The 16,902-nt window shown below is 40.2% G+C and overlaps 1 protein-coding gene across 1 annotated transcript in view; it reads right to left on the bottom strand.

Annotated features, from left to right (window-relative positions):
• Window positions 1–16,902, bottom strand: part of SYNE1 (spectrin repeat containing nuclear envelope protein 1) — a 286,452-nt gene that overhangs the window by 88,393 nt on the left and 181,157 nt on the right. Inside the window, 12 exon segments of the mRNA XM_033144021.1 lie at window positions 14–115; window positions 2,373–2,582; window positions 4,818–4,973; window positions 5,074–5,205; window positions 5,434–5,587; window positions 6,424–6,530; window positions 7,053–7,184; window positions 8,983–9,174; window positions 11,585–11,758; window positions 12,715–12,909; window positions 13,048–13,209; window positions 15,389–15,556. Of these exon segments, the coding sequence (XP_032999912.1) occupies window positions 14–115; window positions 2,373–2,582; window positions 4,818–4,973; window positions 5,074–5,205; window positions 5,434–5,587; window positions 6,424–6,530; window positions 7,053–7,184; window positions 8,983–9,174; window positions 11,585–11,758; window positions 12,715–12,909; window positions 13,048–13,209; window positions 15,389–15,556 (1,884 nt within the window).

Genomic DNA, 16,902 nt, shown 5'->3' on the forward strand with positions numbered 1-16,902 from the left:
AAAAGGGCAGTACCTGCATTTGTTCTGTTTCAGGGCGTTCGATTGCTTCAGCTAGTTTCTGCAGGGCTATGTACTTGCTATCAGCCAGTGATGTGAACATCAGTTTCAGGTCATTCTGTCAGTGAAGAAAATTTTATGTGAGATTTTCAAAATGGTAGAATGTTAGCCAGTGCTTTTTTTCCTTTAAAAAAAATGTTTAGGGGTACTCTCATTTTCCTACTCATATTGAAATATTGCCCCTCAATAGGACCAAACTCAGATTCACAACATTTTTAGGGGTATGCATACCGTTGCGTCCCTCCCCCAGAAAAAAAAGCACTAATGTTAGCCTATAAAATGAAAAGATCGACAGAGGATGCTGTGGTGATTGCCCTCCATGCTGTTTTTGCACATTTGGAGCAATGGGAAGGCTATGCCAGATTGCTTTTCGTAGATTTTAGCTCGGCATTTAACACCATCTAACTGCAACGTCTGGGGTCTAAATTGGGAGGTTTGGGGCTCCCGCCATCTCTCTGCAGGTGGATATTGGACTTTCTGTCAGATCGCCCCCAGAGGGTCTGGTTGGGCCCCTATACCTCCAACAGGATCAGTACTAATACAGGAGCACCACAGGGATGTGTGCTTAGCTCACTCCCTTACACTCTATACACGTGTGATTGTGTCTCTGCCTACCCTAGTAATAGGATTGCTAAATTTGCAGATGATACGACTGTGATTGGGCTCATCTCTGATAAAGAGGGTGAGATGGATTACAGATATGAGGTGGAACGGTTGGTAAAGTGATGTGGAACCAACAATTTGCTTATAAATACAAAGAAAACAGAGGAGCTTGTGGTGGACTTTAGGAAGCAGAAAACCGATGTCCAGCCACTTTTGATTGATGGAACCTGTGTGGAGAGGGTGACAATGTTCTGATTTCTGGGCACTGAGTTACAGAAGGATCGGTCCTGGAATGTCAACATAGGGGGTATTGCAAAGAAGGCGCAGCACAGACTGTATTTTTTGAGAATTCTAAGGAAAAATCATCTTCCGCAAAAGCTGCTGCTTACCTTCTATCACTGTGCCATTGAGAGCGTGTTCACTTATGGTTTATGTATGTGGCATGGAAGCTGCACTTCTTGGGATAGGATTGTGTTGCGAAGAATTATCAAAACAGCAGGGAGTATTATTGGCTGTTCACTCTCTACCTTAGAACGTATATATACCATCAGGTGCCACAGAAAGGCAACAGATATATCAAGAGACCCATTGCACCCTGGTCACCATTTCTTTGAGCTTCTGCCACCAGGACGGAGATACAGAACAATGAAGGCGAGAATGAGCCGTCTCAAGAACAGTTTCTTTCCTACAGCAATTTTGGCCTTAAATGGAAACTCTGGACTCTGAAGTCATCTTATTTTATTTGTTATATTGTCCTGTATTGTCCTGTGTTTATTAGTATTTTTAAACTATGTGGAGTGCCTTATTTGAGTTGATATAGCAACCGAGGAATTTCATTGTTCCCGCAAGGGGACAATGACATTAAAGATCTATTCTGTTCTGTTCTGTTCTATTCTATAATTTGGAGCAATCCAATGTCAGACTCTTTCATTTGTGATGTGAGGCAGTTAGCTTGCAGCCTCTACTGCACATAATAACCAGAGGGCTTCTAGTTCTACATCAGGGATCAGCAAACTTTTTCAGCAGGGGGCCGGTCCACTGTCCCTCAGATCTTGTGGGGGACCAGACTATATTTTGGGGGGAAAAAATGAACAAATTCCTATGCCCCACAAATAACCCAGAGATGCATTTTAAATAAAAGGACACATTCTACTCATGTAAAAACACACTGATTCCTGGACCATCCACGGGCCGGATTTAGAAGGCGATTGAGCTGGATCTGGCCCCCAGGCCTTAAGTTTGCCTACCCATGTTCTACATTGTTCAAATACACTGATGCTACAGTTCAGGCATGGGTTATCACATGAGCAGTCATAGAATCACAGATCTGTAGAGCTGGAAGTGACCACAAAGGTCATTTATTCCAACCTAACCCTCTGCAATGCTGGACTCTTTTCCCCAACGTGGCCTTTATCCTCAACCAGCAATGTTTTTCTCTCTCCTTCCTTCCTTTGTGTGTTTATTGAACACTGATAATGATAAATGATGCCATTTTATCTGTTTTATTATTCAGTATTTGTTGACATATGTGCTGATTGCGTATTCTCAAAATCATTTTTATATATCTTATATGCATTCTATTTAGCCCAAGGAAGAGTTCTCCAGAACTCAAAAGCTAACTCACTGCTTTGTGATCTTTTGTAGTTCCTGTTCAGAAAAAAAATATCTGAAAGGGGGGGGGGGAATCATTAAGAAGTTAAGGGAAACTTTACCTGAAAACTCAGTATATGCTGGAGTCTTTCTTTCATCTGATGACATCTTTGGTTTACCAGTGTCTCCATTAATATTAGTCTCCTTAGCAAACAATCCAAGGTGTCTTCTATAACATCTCTATTGTCAGCATTGTCAGGAAATATGTGAGAAAACAAATTCTTGTTCTTATCCATTTTTTCTGTCATCTCCTTGATATCTTTAGCCAGAGCCTGGAGTATATGTGAATAAAACCAAACAACACTTGAAAATATACCGGTACTTTCCCAAATATTAGGCCAATCATTATGATGATGAAAGAGAGAATATAATACCAAAGCATTATATTCCTATTTCTTCAAAACTTGTTCCATGATAGGTTAAGATCATATAAGCAAAATGTAGGTATCTTCATTCAGAACACAGTTAGCCACATCCAGTCATTCCAGCTATGTAGGGCAGATCTCAGGCTGTAATCTAATGCACACTTTTCTGGGAGCAAATCCTGTTGAAAATAGTGGACTCACTTCTGAATAATCATGCTTATAATTGCACCTAATGTGCAGGCAGGAACACCACTGCATATGCAGATTCCATTTATGTACAAAAGTCTCATTATTCATATCAGTGAAAGAATCCCTACACAGATTGCTTCACCCAAGATACATGTGTAGAGTTCTGTATAAATGCTCCACTGTATTCCCCTTTCCAAGCTGAAATATTACAGCATATGCCTAGAATAAATATACAACAGTATTTTTCTGATAATGAAAATCTTCTCTGTCTTATTGAGCACCTACAGAGTCACTCACAGTCTAAGGCTGTGTGCACATTATTGGCTTAAAATACAGCTAGGTAAAGGTAAAGGGAACCTTGACCGTTAGGTCCAGTCACAGATCTCATCTCACTTTAAAGGCCGAGGAAGCCGGCATACAGCTTCCAGGTCATGTGGCCAGCATGAATAAGCTGCTTCTGGTGAACCAAAGCAGTGCACGGAAACACCATTTACTTTCCCACCAGAGCGGTACCTATTTATCTACTTGAACTCTGCCGTGTTTTCGAACTGCTAGGCTGGCAGGAGCAGGGACCGAGCAATGGGGGCTCACCCCGTCATGGGGATTCAAACCGCTGACCTTCTGATCAGCAAACCCTAGGCTCTGTGGTTTAGACCACAGTGTCACCCACGTCCAAAATACAGCTAGATCATTCTATATCTCAATTTGGACCATAGCTGCTTTAGGGGGGAAGTGGATAAAAAAGCAGTATTTCAGCAGAAGAGATACAGGATTGATATGGTTTATGGCTAATGTCATGTGTACATCACTTCCCAAACTAGAACTGGATGCAGAATAAATGGAAATGTGTACATACCCTAAAGTAGGAAACAGAAATACTTTTGTTTACAACATTTCATGTTGGCACCTCTGCCTCACACCTGGAAATTGGATTGCCTGTTGCCTCTTATGTGCACATATTCACACTTCTTTTGATGCATGTATGCACTGCAGTAGTTCTGGTGTATGAATGTAAGCATGGTTTTGCAATTGGGCAAATGTTCTAATCCCTTCTTGTGTACACTCCAGAAAGAAGAAGTGCAGCACCCCTGACGTACATAGCAGTAATGTACACAAATAGTGAGTAACATAGATGTGAAACATAGAGACACCATTGGGAGAGGTTAACACTTCTTCAAGAGAACAATATTGTCTCTACCATGCCCAATGACAGACTTGTCAAATTTATTTATCTCTAAGAATGACGCCCACTGCTACATAGCTCCACTTTTCCACCTGCATATTCTCCACCACCATGGGCGCACACAGGTTGGCTCCACAGGTTTCAGGGTTTGGATCTAACTGCACTTGAGGTGTCTTTACCTGTGATTTGGACATTACCTGTTTTTTAGCAGCTCAGTGAAGGAGCAAATGAACCTTGCACTTGCTCTTCTACCTAACAATATCACATTTAAAACTATAGTCATAAGCTGTATAGTCTTATGTTTCAATAAATAAAAAAGTACAACATTAAGCTGGCACTTTTTTTCTTGATGAAGGCCTCCCCACTTCCTTGGTTCTAAGTCTAGTTCCAACCTTAATGCATCTGTCTTACTGTTGTGATGGAGGGGACCTTCTCAGTGTTCCACCACTGGGGGAAATTCATTATGCAGTGGGCACAAGATAAAACCTTTTCCATGGTGGTACCTCTAATGTGGCTGGAGCCATCACTATTTATGTTTCATCACCAGGTAAAAACATCTCTCTTCAACCAAGCCTTTATAGGGAACAACCCCAGATTAGTGTATACGATTACATAATATATTTTATCTGTCATTTTAAGTCATTGAATTGGTTTTATTGCTTGTCTTTTAATTGTGTTTTATTATGTTCCGTGCCCTGGGATCATTAATTAATGAAAAGTGAGAGAGATATTTAAATAATAAATAAGATGGCAATTCTAGGACCACTTACTTCCTGGTTATAAAGACAAGCTTCTGTCACTTCGGGCAACAGGGCTGTGGCAACAAACAAGTGCTCTTCAACACCATCTAGCCAGGAAGAAGTGGCTGAAACACCACTGTACAACTTCTGCTCAAAGTGCAGGCTCTCCTTCTCCACACCTCCAGGCTGAATAAGGCACCACAAAAGAGAGAGGCAGGTCCGTTAGTATAGTAATATATATTGCACTTTACCCAAAAAAAAAAGTGAACATAATCAAATATCCCACCTGGGAAGAAGCGTCTTCAAAAGCCTCATTCAAACCAACCAATAAAGATGCAGCTGATGGTTTATCTTGAGATTGCCCTTCTTGTTTGTACATTGGCATGCCAGATATAAGTCGGTTTGGTCTGCTGTAGAGCTGTGAAGGAAGGAAAAGGTAATGATTGCAATTTTCAGACATGACAAAAACGTAAATGAAAATAGATTATTTTATTCTCCTTATTCAGTTAGTAGGGCTTTGATTTAAACTGTTCATTTTTTCAATTTACATTCTGAGAAAAAGACATTGCTGGGTTGTAGATTTTACCATTTTCTTTTTCTGTAAAGAGTGCTGAAAACAAAAGGTTTTTTTGGGGGGGGGACCTACCAGCTGCTCTTGTTCTTGTTCCAGAGCATTCTGCAGCAGCCTGTGCTTAATGCTGAATTCTTGATGGAGGCTTTCCCACTTCATTTTCATTTGATCTTCAGCTGATGGTTTTTCTCCCTCTAAACCTAGTTCCTCTGTTAATACATCAGGCTTCCTGTTGGTGGAAAAGACATATATGAATTAGCAATACTGAAACTGCAATATTTCTGGAATGACTGTTACTCTACTGGACTCATGATACTCTCCTCATCAAAATACTGTTCACACCTAATATGAAGGGTCAGTCATGAAAGTTATGTAAGCCACTGAGATTATGCAAGTTAAGAGTGGACGCAAGTGGAGGTGACTTGGTGACTGTGTATGAAGTCCTGCCTGGCTGGGGTGATGGTGGCAGTCTCCTACACTTCCAGAACACTTTAACTGGGCTGTATTAAGGATTTCATAGAAATCTGAAGTACTTGTAGTATTTATGCACTAAAACGAGGAAGCCTCATCACTGCTGAAATCAGTAACATTTCAGATTGATGGGTATGATTTTTGAGGCACAGCATTAAGGAAGCATTTAATTCTTTACAAATGTAACCCTTCCAAAGTTTTTAAAATTAGATACAACAAATATTAATTAAATTTATATTAAGTATAAGAATAAACTTTAGGTACCTTTCATAAGAAATTTGCAAGTCGTGGATTATGAGTTAGTGTGTCTCTTTCTAATGAAGCCTTGTGCTGGCAGGCTTTGTTTGACCCTCTGCTTATCTTACATGCATGGGAGATTTAGACTAATTAGGTAAAAACAACAATACGCTGCTATGATCTAGCCAGCAGTTGTCAAAATCTTGAATAAATTCTGAGAATCTTATTTTAAATGTAAACTGTTTTTCAGATTTCATTTACAATAAAACACAAATAACACACGAAGGTATGAGCACATACTGGCATGATCAATCAATACAAAGCTACTGAACAAGAATAAAATGCATCAAGCCACACCTAAGATGAGAGTTTTCTGAAGTAGATTGCTGCGTTAGAATTTCCTCTCCACGGCTTGCCACGGAGCGAAGTAGGTTCTTCTGCTCTGCTAGCTCTTTCTCTAGCTCCTAAAAAGAATCAAGCACAATTGGCTGAACAGCATCCTGTTTACTATTTAGGAATACTAAATACAGTACAACTGCTAGAATACATTTTGGGCATACAGGAAAATGAAAATAACCAAGATTTCAAATCAAACTGGCCATAGTTACAATGTTTCCTTGTATCTTCATTCCTCCACAGACAAAGGGCTATCCTTAAATTGAGCTGAAACATACCGGTAGTTTACTCATCCCTTAAAAAATCACAGAAGGGTGAAAGTGCATGTGATTGGAGCAACCAGTGAACACGACTCCCAAAGACCACGAGGGGTCACAGTTCCCTTCATGAAGGGGTGCCGTGCTATTAATGGGAAGTGGGGCTGTACTGCTGGCCCTGCTCCCAAAGTTGCACAGCTCTCCTGCTAGGGCCTCTCCCCCACATCCACACACAGAATGTGGACACCTGCAAATGTGAAGTATACACAATTCAAATGAATGCTTCACTGCATTTAAACAGGTTTAGGATTTGTAGTAACTAAGCACACTCACTTTTTGTCTCTGCAGGCTGCCCTGCTGCTGTTGTGAACGGGTTGTCCGTGCCTGAAGCAGCCATTCTTGGACACTGGGACTTTGAGAAGTGGCTAGATCTGGCTCACATTCCTCCTTTTCCTGTATAGCACCCTGCTTTAAATGAATGAATGAATGAATGAATGAACGAACGAATGAATGAATAAGAGGGTGGGAGGAGAAATACAAGTGGAATATGAATTTAGGGAGATAGGATTGTCAATCCCAGGTCTGGATTTGGAGTCTCCTACTTCTTCAAGAGATCGTTCAGGTCCAAATTTAAGTCCAGCTTTAATGTGACTCTGGTACTGTAAGGAAAACTTATGTGGCCTTCCATCTGAACAGCATTAAGATCTGAGAAACTTAAAATGTTCACTAACTGGTTTCTGAATACTGCTGATGTTAAGTGTCTACTTTGTACCATTTAGATTCCAATTTGATTTGTGTCACTCTCTTCAGCACATTTCCCCTTTACTATTTACCAGAGCTATGTATAGCTGCAGATTATAGAAAAGCTACTGCTTGACCTCTTCAAGGTCAATATTCCAGGCAACATGCTTTTGCCATACCAAAATGTAGAACAGTTCTGGGGTTAAGAAAAAGCACCCCTACATTTTAATTATCAGTTTCATCTGCCATGTGATTAATGACACAGGTACACTATCCTGCTTCAGGATTAGTGATCAGATAGGTTTGCCATTTCTTAAGTACTGCTCAAGTCTCTGGTCACTAATCCCCAGAGAATTCCTTATGCCCTTAACATGCAAAGAAGAAGAATTATACGTAAGTAGGGAATCACATGCTTACAAAGAGGTTTCGGTTTGTTATTACATCAAGTAGGGAGATAACATTCAAATGGATCAGAGAGGAAGTTGTCCCTTTCTGTGGTTTGCTAAAGGCTATGAACGAGCTGCTCTTTCAGCAATTCCATGTTAAAAAAAAGTTGGCTTCACCATCTTCAAATATTGCTCTAGAGAATGTTGTATGGATACGTACAGCAGGAAAACTGAATCTCAGAGGCAGATAATAATACTTTAAGAATTTGCATGTAGTTCTTAATACACTAAGTTGGCCTAACAAATATTTAAGTTGAATATTAGGGTCCTGATCCAAAGAGCTACAGGGTAAGTTCCGGCCAAGCACAGGAATAGCCTCCACCCTACCCCCAAGGCTCACTGCTGCTTCCACATCACATGAAGCCAATGGCAGTATTAGAAATATACCCTAATGTGAGAAAATGCTGCCAGGAAAAAATGTGGATGCACACATGTATGTTGGTACATGTGAGTAAATGATTTGGGGGGGGGGATTACAGCCAAAGTTATCATGAAATAAAAGGCATAGATCTTTTAATGTCAAATTTGTCTCACACTCTAAAATAAATGCATGCACCTTAACCCAGTGAAATAACTTTGCTGAAGGAAATAGTCTTCTGCTTACAGGTGTCATATGCAAAATGATGGTGCACAATTGTTGTTTTTTTAAAAACACTTGCCTCTTTCTCCTGTGTGGGAGATATCTGAATGAACTGATTTAAATTACAGTAATAACTAAACTTGTAACATTTTTAAAGTGCTTTGGGGGCACAGGGCAAGGGACAGACAAGGCTACAAATCCCAATCTCTGAACACAAACAAATATAGGCTACAATTCAAGCAATTTCCAATTGAACAATGGCAAAGAAGAAGGCAAAAACAGGGAACAGGCTTTAATAAATTTAGCTCTCCCTAAAGGTGATAATAAGGAAATTAAACTGTAACTTGACGGGTCAATTCTAACTGACTGGTATTTAATTACTGCTAGGTATATAATAATGCCAGCCTCTTCTTTTTCAAATTTTCCCCAACCCACAGAAGGAAAAAATGCAAACCCAAACCCTCCCCCTTAAAGCCAATTAGGAAGAGCTCCTTACTTGGATGATGATCTGCTTGTCGTGGAGGACTCTCTGCAACTCCAAAAGGCTTCCCTTTAGGGTTCGGAGCTTTATTGCCAGCTGCTCTGCCTCGTCCTTGGTATGAGCTTTTCCTTCCATGAGAAGGTTTTCGTTATGTACAGACAGCTCAGACAAAGCCACTACCTTCTGCTCAATTTCCACAAGCATGTTCTGAAGCAGCAGAAACAAGGAGGCAAATTCATACATCTTGCAGCATCCGCAGGGGCCTACCTCATCCTCATCCAAGCTAAGAGCAAGGCAGATTTGCATTGCTGCTCCACAGAGTTTTCCACAGAGCCTTCACAAATGTGCTTCCAATATTCTGCATTTCCCAAAGCTCTGACTTTTATTTTTACATACAAGAAACATCCAAAACACAAGAGTCTGCATTGTCTGAAAGCAAGGATTTTTTCGTAGCACAGACATTTGTTTGCATTTCAGTGATATTTAGATGCTTAAAATTGCTCTTCTAGTCTTTCACTGCATCAATATGTCAGAACCTATGACCCCAAGATAATGGCAATTAGCAGATTATGGTTGCTCTCTTCTCCTCGTTTTGCCACTTCTGCCTGCTGTATGCAGGGAGATCCCTTTTTCTGCCCTCATCTCCCTTCCCTCCTCTCACTGCTCTGATTGTATTGATAAGCTTCTCTGCTTACTGTGGATCTTTCTGATTGGTGCATGAATGGCCCTAAGATCCTCCACATAATCTTCTTTCATCTAGAAAGAGACTTATCTCTCTCTAGTGACAAATCTCTGGCATGTTTATTTTGAAATGCAGGTAAGTACTTCCACAGCATACCAAAACGGGGACAAGATTCTGGCAACAAGTTTAAAGACTTTGATTTACCGGTAATTGCCCTCAGCAATTTAATCTGATGACAATTAAGTCAGAAGTAGGAAATGTAGAAACTTAAGGATTGTTTTAAAATGGCAAACCAATCTATTTAATTCCCATTTTAAAAAAAAATCTTTATTGTTAAAATTGTCATTCTCACTAGGCTTCTGTGTCTGTGGTAGTGTTGATATTACCTCAGATTTGAGGTGCATATGGTAGCTTGGCTTCTCTAAAACTGGAATTTTAGATAGGATAAACACATGAATCAAAAACAGTTTTAGGTGGCAATAAAGAATATAAGCATGTTGCTACCTAATTTCATCAAGTTCATAGCAGACTCATATCTCATGTTCACTTGTTTAAATCACAATCTTTATTACATATGCATCAAAGAAAGAACATGCATTTAAACCACCTAAGACACATGGGAGAATGTGGAATAATATTTTGTAAACCAGCAACTGTAGAAATAATGTTTTAGTTGATTATATTACTAATGTAATTACCTGGATGTAGTTGGGGCTGTTTTTTGGGGGGAGGTGGGGAAAAACTGTATTTGATTGCTTGTATTTGATTATATGTTGTTCTTATATTCAACAAATAATACACACACACACCTAACAACAAGCCAGGGTTCTGAAAGGGGAGCACATGAGTTAAAAGCTTTGCTCAAGTTTGTTCCATGGTTTAGCATTCTGTGAAAACAGTCAGAGATTAACTCCAGTTTGTTTAAAATTAAAGGTGATTGTGATAATTAATTTATTAATTGCCTTCTACAAAATCATCTCTAAGCAATGTACAATAAAAACTGGAAAAAACAAGTTAAAAATGCAAACGAAAAGGAGATACACTTAAAATAAAATTTCCACTCTTTCCTGCGGCTACAGTAGAGAAGGAGAAAGGAGAGGGAGCATGGGAGTTTAAAGCTCACTTCTGTTCACTCATGTAACACTAGACCATCAGTTAGGGAAGAAATGGGATACCTGTGGCCTTTCAGATGCTACTGAATCCAGTTCCCATCAGCCGAGGAAGCCAGTGATCAGGAATGGTGGGAGTTGTAGTCCAACAACCTTTTGAGAGCCACATGTTCCCAAATAATGCATTAACCCACTTAGAAGTTTTACTACAATTAAGCAGTAAGCAAATTTTGTTATAAGCAAGCAAGCAAGCAAGCAAGCAAACAAACTCATAGTTTAGTGCTATGTCTGAAATGAGTAACTCAGTCCTTGAGTGTGATCTCATTTAAACAAGTGAACATGAGACGCGAGTCTGTTGTGAACTTAACAAAGCTTTGAGAATTCTGGAAGACTTTTATTTCTGCATACTGCTTGGATAACCGAGTAATATTATTTGTTGATTTCTTTAAAAACGAATAGGGGACACTTATATGCTCTATTTGAAAAGGTAGGCCCAAAGCACAAGATTTTCTATTCAAAAGTTCCAGTGATTAAAACATTAGGACCGTGTCTAATTTGCAAGCCGCATGAACTAGTTCTGAATGTCACCTGTCTATTTAACCAACACTTGGTTTAGACACTGCTCATTCCACCTTCCAGATGTGGAAAAGTTTCAAGAGATGTGCAGGTGCTACATGCACTGTAAATGCAAAAAAACAAATTTTCAATACACTGCTCTACACGAGTATGAGTACTATGCATGTGAGGAGTCCTAATTAAAAAGTACACAAGAAATCCCTATAAGTGCATCAGAAGTAATGTTTAGACATGATGGTTTCTATTTCACCTGACAGTCAACCAGCTGAGAATCCATATCCATGGGTTCCTCAACAGTAACCGATGAGATGTCCAGTGTAGCTTTTGTATTCAGGAGCCAGTGGTCAAGTTCATCCGCTTCAGTGCGATATCTTTGCAGAGCTTGTTCTTGCCGCTGTTCTTCTAGTTGCTCATTGAGTTTCTCCTAGTAATTAGATGTGGCAATTATTTGCAATTTTTTGAGTTCAAAGGAACAAAAATAAACGGGTTGGATCCACACTTGAACTCCATGGAGTGCTGCTCAAGTTCAAGGAAAAGGGCAGATGGCAGGGTTTGCCAGTTCTTTTCTCCTTAAGTCCCTGAAAGGCTGCTGCAGAGGGTTTGGGGACCTTCCTAAACAGTGTTTGAGGTAGCACTGGGGAAAGGGGGGCAGATCAGCTAAAATCATCACCTCATTCCCTTTCTTCAGGGGAAGCCTGCACCGTATCCTAATTTGTCGGGGGACAAGTTTTGATTCATAGAAACCTAATATATGCGGATAGTGGTGTAAGAATTTTATACCAGAAAGTGGCTTGCTGACAGGAGAAAGGAAGCACGCTGTATAACTCTAAGCAGATTATCATATGTACTCAATTAAAGTGAGTCCAGATGATGGTGAACTAAGAATTTGACTACAATTTTTCTTAATACTGTGATGTGCACTGAGCAGCTTAACATAAAAAAGGAAATTAAAGGAATAATTTAAGAAATGACTGAGGGAATAAATAAGAGATGTGGAAAGCAGCTTAGTGTAAAAGGTTAATCAAATAATTGCAAACATGGCCAGAGAGGAAGGAATCTTACCTATTTTGTTCATCTTATAGATCCACATGAGGTAAGGTAATATGATGGATTAGTTCACACAGGCATGCACATAAATAAAGTTCCTACTATGTGTTTAAACAGCACTCAGTGATATGCAGCTGAATGCATGAATAGGCTCTACTGAAAAGCACTGGTGCCACGTGAGGTAACATGCAAGTTCTGCGGCCCTCGTCAAGTGATAAACATGTTACAGCAGCAAACGAAATGTAGGGACACCTGGAAATACTTGAAAGACCATGGAAGACCTTACTGATTGAAATTTGCCAGGATGAAAACTTCCTTTCAGTATCTTTGTACCTCAAGTAGCTGCCGTTTCCCTGAAGCTTTCATCTTAATAGTGGCCATCCTCTCTGCTAAGACTGTAAGTGTAGATTGTAGAGCCAGCTGGTCAGCAGCATCTGTATCTAGTGGTTCAGACACCAGCTCGTCTGCTAATGAAGTTTGTAGCTCACTAATTTCATCCTGAAGCATTAGGATCTCATCCATCAAAGCCTAGTTGTTGTTGTTTTAAAAAAAGAACAGGATAAAATTGGGTGAATGAGTGGGAAACATTAAATTTGGATTTTAAGACTATAGACCTGTAAGTGAACAAGAAGCAAACAATTTATCTTGCCATTCATTTATTTTTACCTGATGTTCAGCCATTTGACTCTCTGGACTTTTCCCAATCCCCAGGCTTTCATTTAATTTCACCTCAATGGCTTCCATTTTTGTGGATGTAGACTGGAGCGAGTCTTGGTACTTCTGCTGGCGTTCAAGGGCCTCATAGAGGGTACGTTGCTTTTCACTAATCTACAGGTAAAGTAAACCGTGACTAGATATTCAACTCTTTTAAAAAACAACAACAACAAACACTTCTTTATTCAACAAAGAAGAAGAGACTGGCATTGATATACTATACGAGTATAGCATATCACAATATATGGAACATAATATACAAAACATCATAAAACATCCAAAAAGGGAGGGAAGCAAAGTTATACATAACAAGTAAGAAATACCCATGGAAGCACCCCTGCCCTCTCTTCCTTTCAGCAGCCCCCACCCTGCCCCCTCTCACAGGGATCTGATGAATTGGGTAGCTGTGATGCAGGAGGCTGAGAGAGTCAAAGAAATAGAAATTTTGCCATAGAAGAGTGAATTATGTCTGAAATTTTATCTATTTTAATTACAAATCACATCCTTATGCTATAATTTCCCTGTAGTTGGAGCTTCATATGATCTCTCATGCAGTTAACAATTTGGCTGCTATGGACATATTGATACAAAAATTTGCACAAATGTGTTTGCATAAAAAATACAGCACACGGTTCCTGGGATAAGCAGTTGAGTCCACACTGCTGCCATTCAACATGTTATGGGCATTATCTCCATGTGCTGGCATGGATGTCTGCACTGAAAAAGCCTAAACAGGAGCTAAAAGAGAGTCAATTGTGGATTATACTGTTTTTTATACTGCCCTTCAATCATATTCCTGGGGCAGTTTACAAGAATGAAACATAGGGTGGTATCCAGCTAGTGCATCCCAAGTTCTTGAACAACAGAACTTTCCTCCTCCTCCTCCTCTTGGGCACACCCCACAAAATCTCTAAATCTGCTCCTCAGTGCTGAGGAAATGCCTAAAACAGATTTAGGGGTCCATGCAGAGATGGAGAGAGGGCAAGTACCACCGTGCAACTGGAAATCCTTGTGCTGGCAGGACACATTCACTGAATACCAACCCATAATAAACTTAAAAGGTCACAGGATTACAAAAGCAGTCTACAGCAGTGAACGCGATCTACAAGCCTTTGGAAAATTCTGGTGCTGAAAAGTAACAGTTGGGTGGCAAGCGAACCTCTCTAAGGAGAGCATTCCGCTATTGGGCACCAGGGCAGCTCTGTTTGGTAATTGCCTACCTCACCTCATAAAAATGTACTCACCTGAAGATCTTCAAATATGAGGAGGTACATATGGAGACAGGTCAGGGGTGTTGCTAGGGGTGGCGGGGTGGTGGTGGTGGCGGCCTGCCCCGTGTTCCAGGGGAGGGGGGTGACTCTCAGCATGCCCACCCAACAACTCATAAGTTGCTCAGTGCAGCAGCTGGCTTACACAGCACACACTTTGCTTTTTCCTTCCTGCTGGGAAGAGCCACAGAAGCACAGCTCTGCCCAGCCAGGGCTCCACCCAGCAGTCTGGCACATTTCACCAGAGCACTGCCCTCTCAGGGGGCACAAAGGTACCATTTTCAAGGGGTGACATTTGGCACCTCCACCTAGAGCCTCAAGCACAAGCCAGAGCAAATCCAGTGGCTTTGGGCTTAAAACTCACCACAGCATTGCAAAAGCATTAGCTGTGCTTGTTTTACTCAGTCCACCTGGTTCTGGGGTACCATCCGCCCACACCCCTTCAAGTCACAGCGAGCATTTTTCGTTTCCTCCCACCCCCACAATGCTCTGCAGCACCTCATTTGCATGTATGTGACTTGAAGGGATGTGGGGGGGGGACAAACAAAAATCTGCACCGGGTACCACTTGGGCTTGATATGCCTCTAAGACAGGTAGTCCTTCAAGTACCCTGGGAGCCACTGCAGTTGGGACAGCACAGTTGTGATATTATCAGAATACCCAGTCCGAGGTGGAAATCGAGTAGCCACATTTTTAAATTATCTGAAGTCAGAGCTTTAATAATGGAAGCTAATTGTATCTGGCCTCACTACTTAAAAATAATGTGTGCCTTCTGAGGCTTTGGTATACTTGATGAACTTATTCAAAACCTTCGAACTTTCTGTTCTGAACCTTCTTCTGAACCTTCGAACCTTCAACACTTCCTTACAGCTAAAATGCCACCACACCAGTTGGTTCTCTCTCTCTCTTTTTTGGTCATGCACATACCGGTATTTGCAAACAATCCACTCTGACACAATCACCTAAACCACACAAAAATATTATAGTAACATCTCTCCTTTTCCTCCTTGCACCAAGAGACTTACCACATTCTTTAGTGTTTCCCAAGAACGTTGTAAATCATCCAGCTTGGCACTAGTGGCAGACTCTAACCCTGGCTCAGAGGATTCCTGAGTGGATGATGGGCTGGGCTGAATCTTTGAAGCTTCTGTCTGCAACTGTTCAGCAGATAAGGCTTGGTAATAAGCAATGTCCTACGAGAATGAAGCACAATACAGCAGTTTCAAAAGAGAAGACATAACACACTCTTGAAAATGTCAGTTTATTCTTGTTTACTGTTGTTGCTCTGCACATCTTAAATTTATGGCTTATCTTCTACAATCATTATTTGTATGTATTGTTGTTTTTATCTTTTGTTTTTGAGTAAATTTCCCAAGAAAACACCCATAGCTCTGCTCACAAGCCATAGCTCTGTGAGCTTTAATATACATTGTTAGTCTTACAATGAATCCTTCTAATGATGGTCCCTCCATCTAGCAACCAATATAGGCAGCAAGTGGCTGCAGAGCCTCCTTTCTCAATTCTGCTACTAGGAAGGTAAGAGTGCTGTGTGGATCAACCATCACACCCCTACTACAACTCTCACCTTTAGGCAAAATACAAATACAAAGGTGCAGCTACTTACTCATTGCTACCGTGACTGTCCTCTTTGATCTGACAAACTTGCATTTTTAACTCACTCAAACTCTAGGTTGGGCCAATGCATATTTCTTACTTAATTTCCCATGTTACAAAATACATTGCAGAAAAAAATTATTCCTGGGGTTCTTGTATTTTACACTTGCAATGAAGAAGTGTGCATGCATACGGAAGCTCATACCAAGAACAAACTTAGTTGGTCTCTAAGGTGCTACTGGAAGGAATTTTTTTTTTGTTTGGTTTAAACTTTGCAAAGTCGATGGCTCATTATGTGACTTCCTACATCTGCTTTGCTTATTATTTTAACCTATCAATTTCCTTGTTGAATCACAATAGTGGTGAGTTTTGCTTTTGTTTGGAGCAAGAAGTACTTGCTACTAGCTTATAATAATTAGGTAATGAATAAATTGTTCTTACTCCGTTCCCATTCTTTACAAGTGAAGGAGAAATCAGTTTGAAATGCGTTTATCCATGGGAAATGGTAGTTCTGACACCCAAATTGAACCTTCTGTTGAATTGAGCACTTGCTTACAACTCAAGCATTTTATTTCTAAGAAAAGCTCCAACAAATCATATACTGGCAAGTCCCCAGTAGAATTAATTACATATATATCTCATATGAAAGAGGTAAGCCTCATGCTATACCTTACTTCTGCAATATTATGTTATAATATATAACTATGTATATAATGCTGTATTGTGTTTTTAATACTCAGTTGGCAGCTGCCCAGAGTGGCTGGGGAGACCCAGCCAGATGGGTGGGGTATAAATTATAAATCATTATTATTATATTATTGTTATTTTTATATGCAGCATTCTGTGTATCTGTTTATGTGCTGGTTATTTTAGGAAACTTGTAGTATATAACTGCATACTATGATATGCATAAAATGCATATAAT

Source organism: Lacerta agilis, chromosome 3, assembly GCF_009819535.1.
Source record: "Lacerta agilis isolate rLacAgi1 chromosome 3, rLacAgi1.pri, whole genome shotgun sequence".
Classification (NCBI taxonomy): Eukaryota; Metazoa; Chordata; class Lepidosauria; order Squamata; family Lacertidae; genus Lacerta; species Lacerta agilis.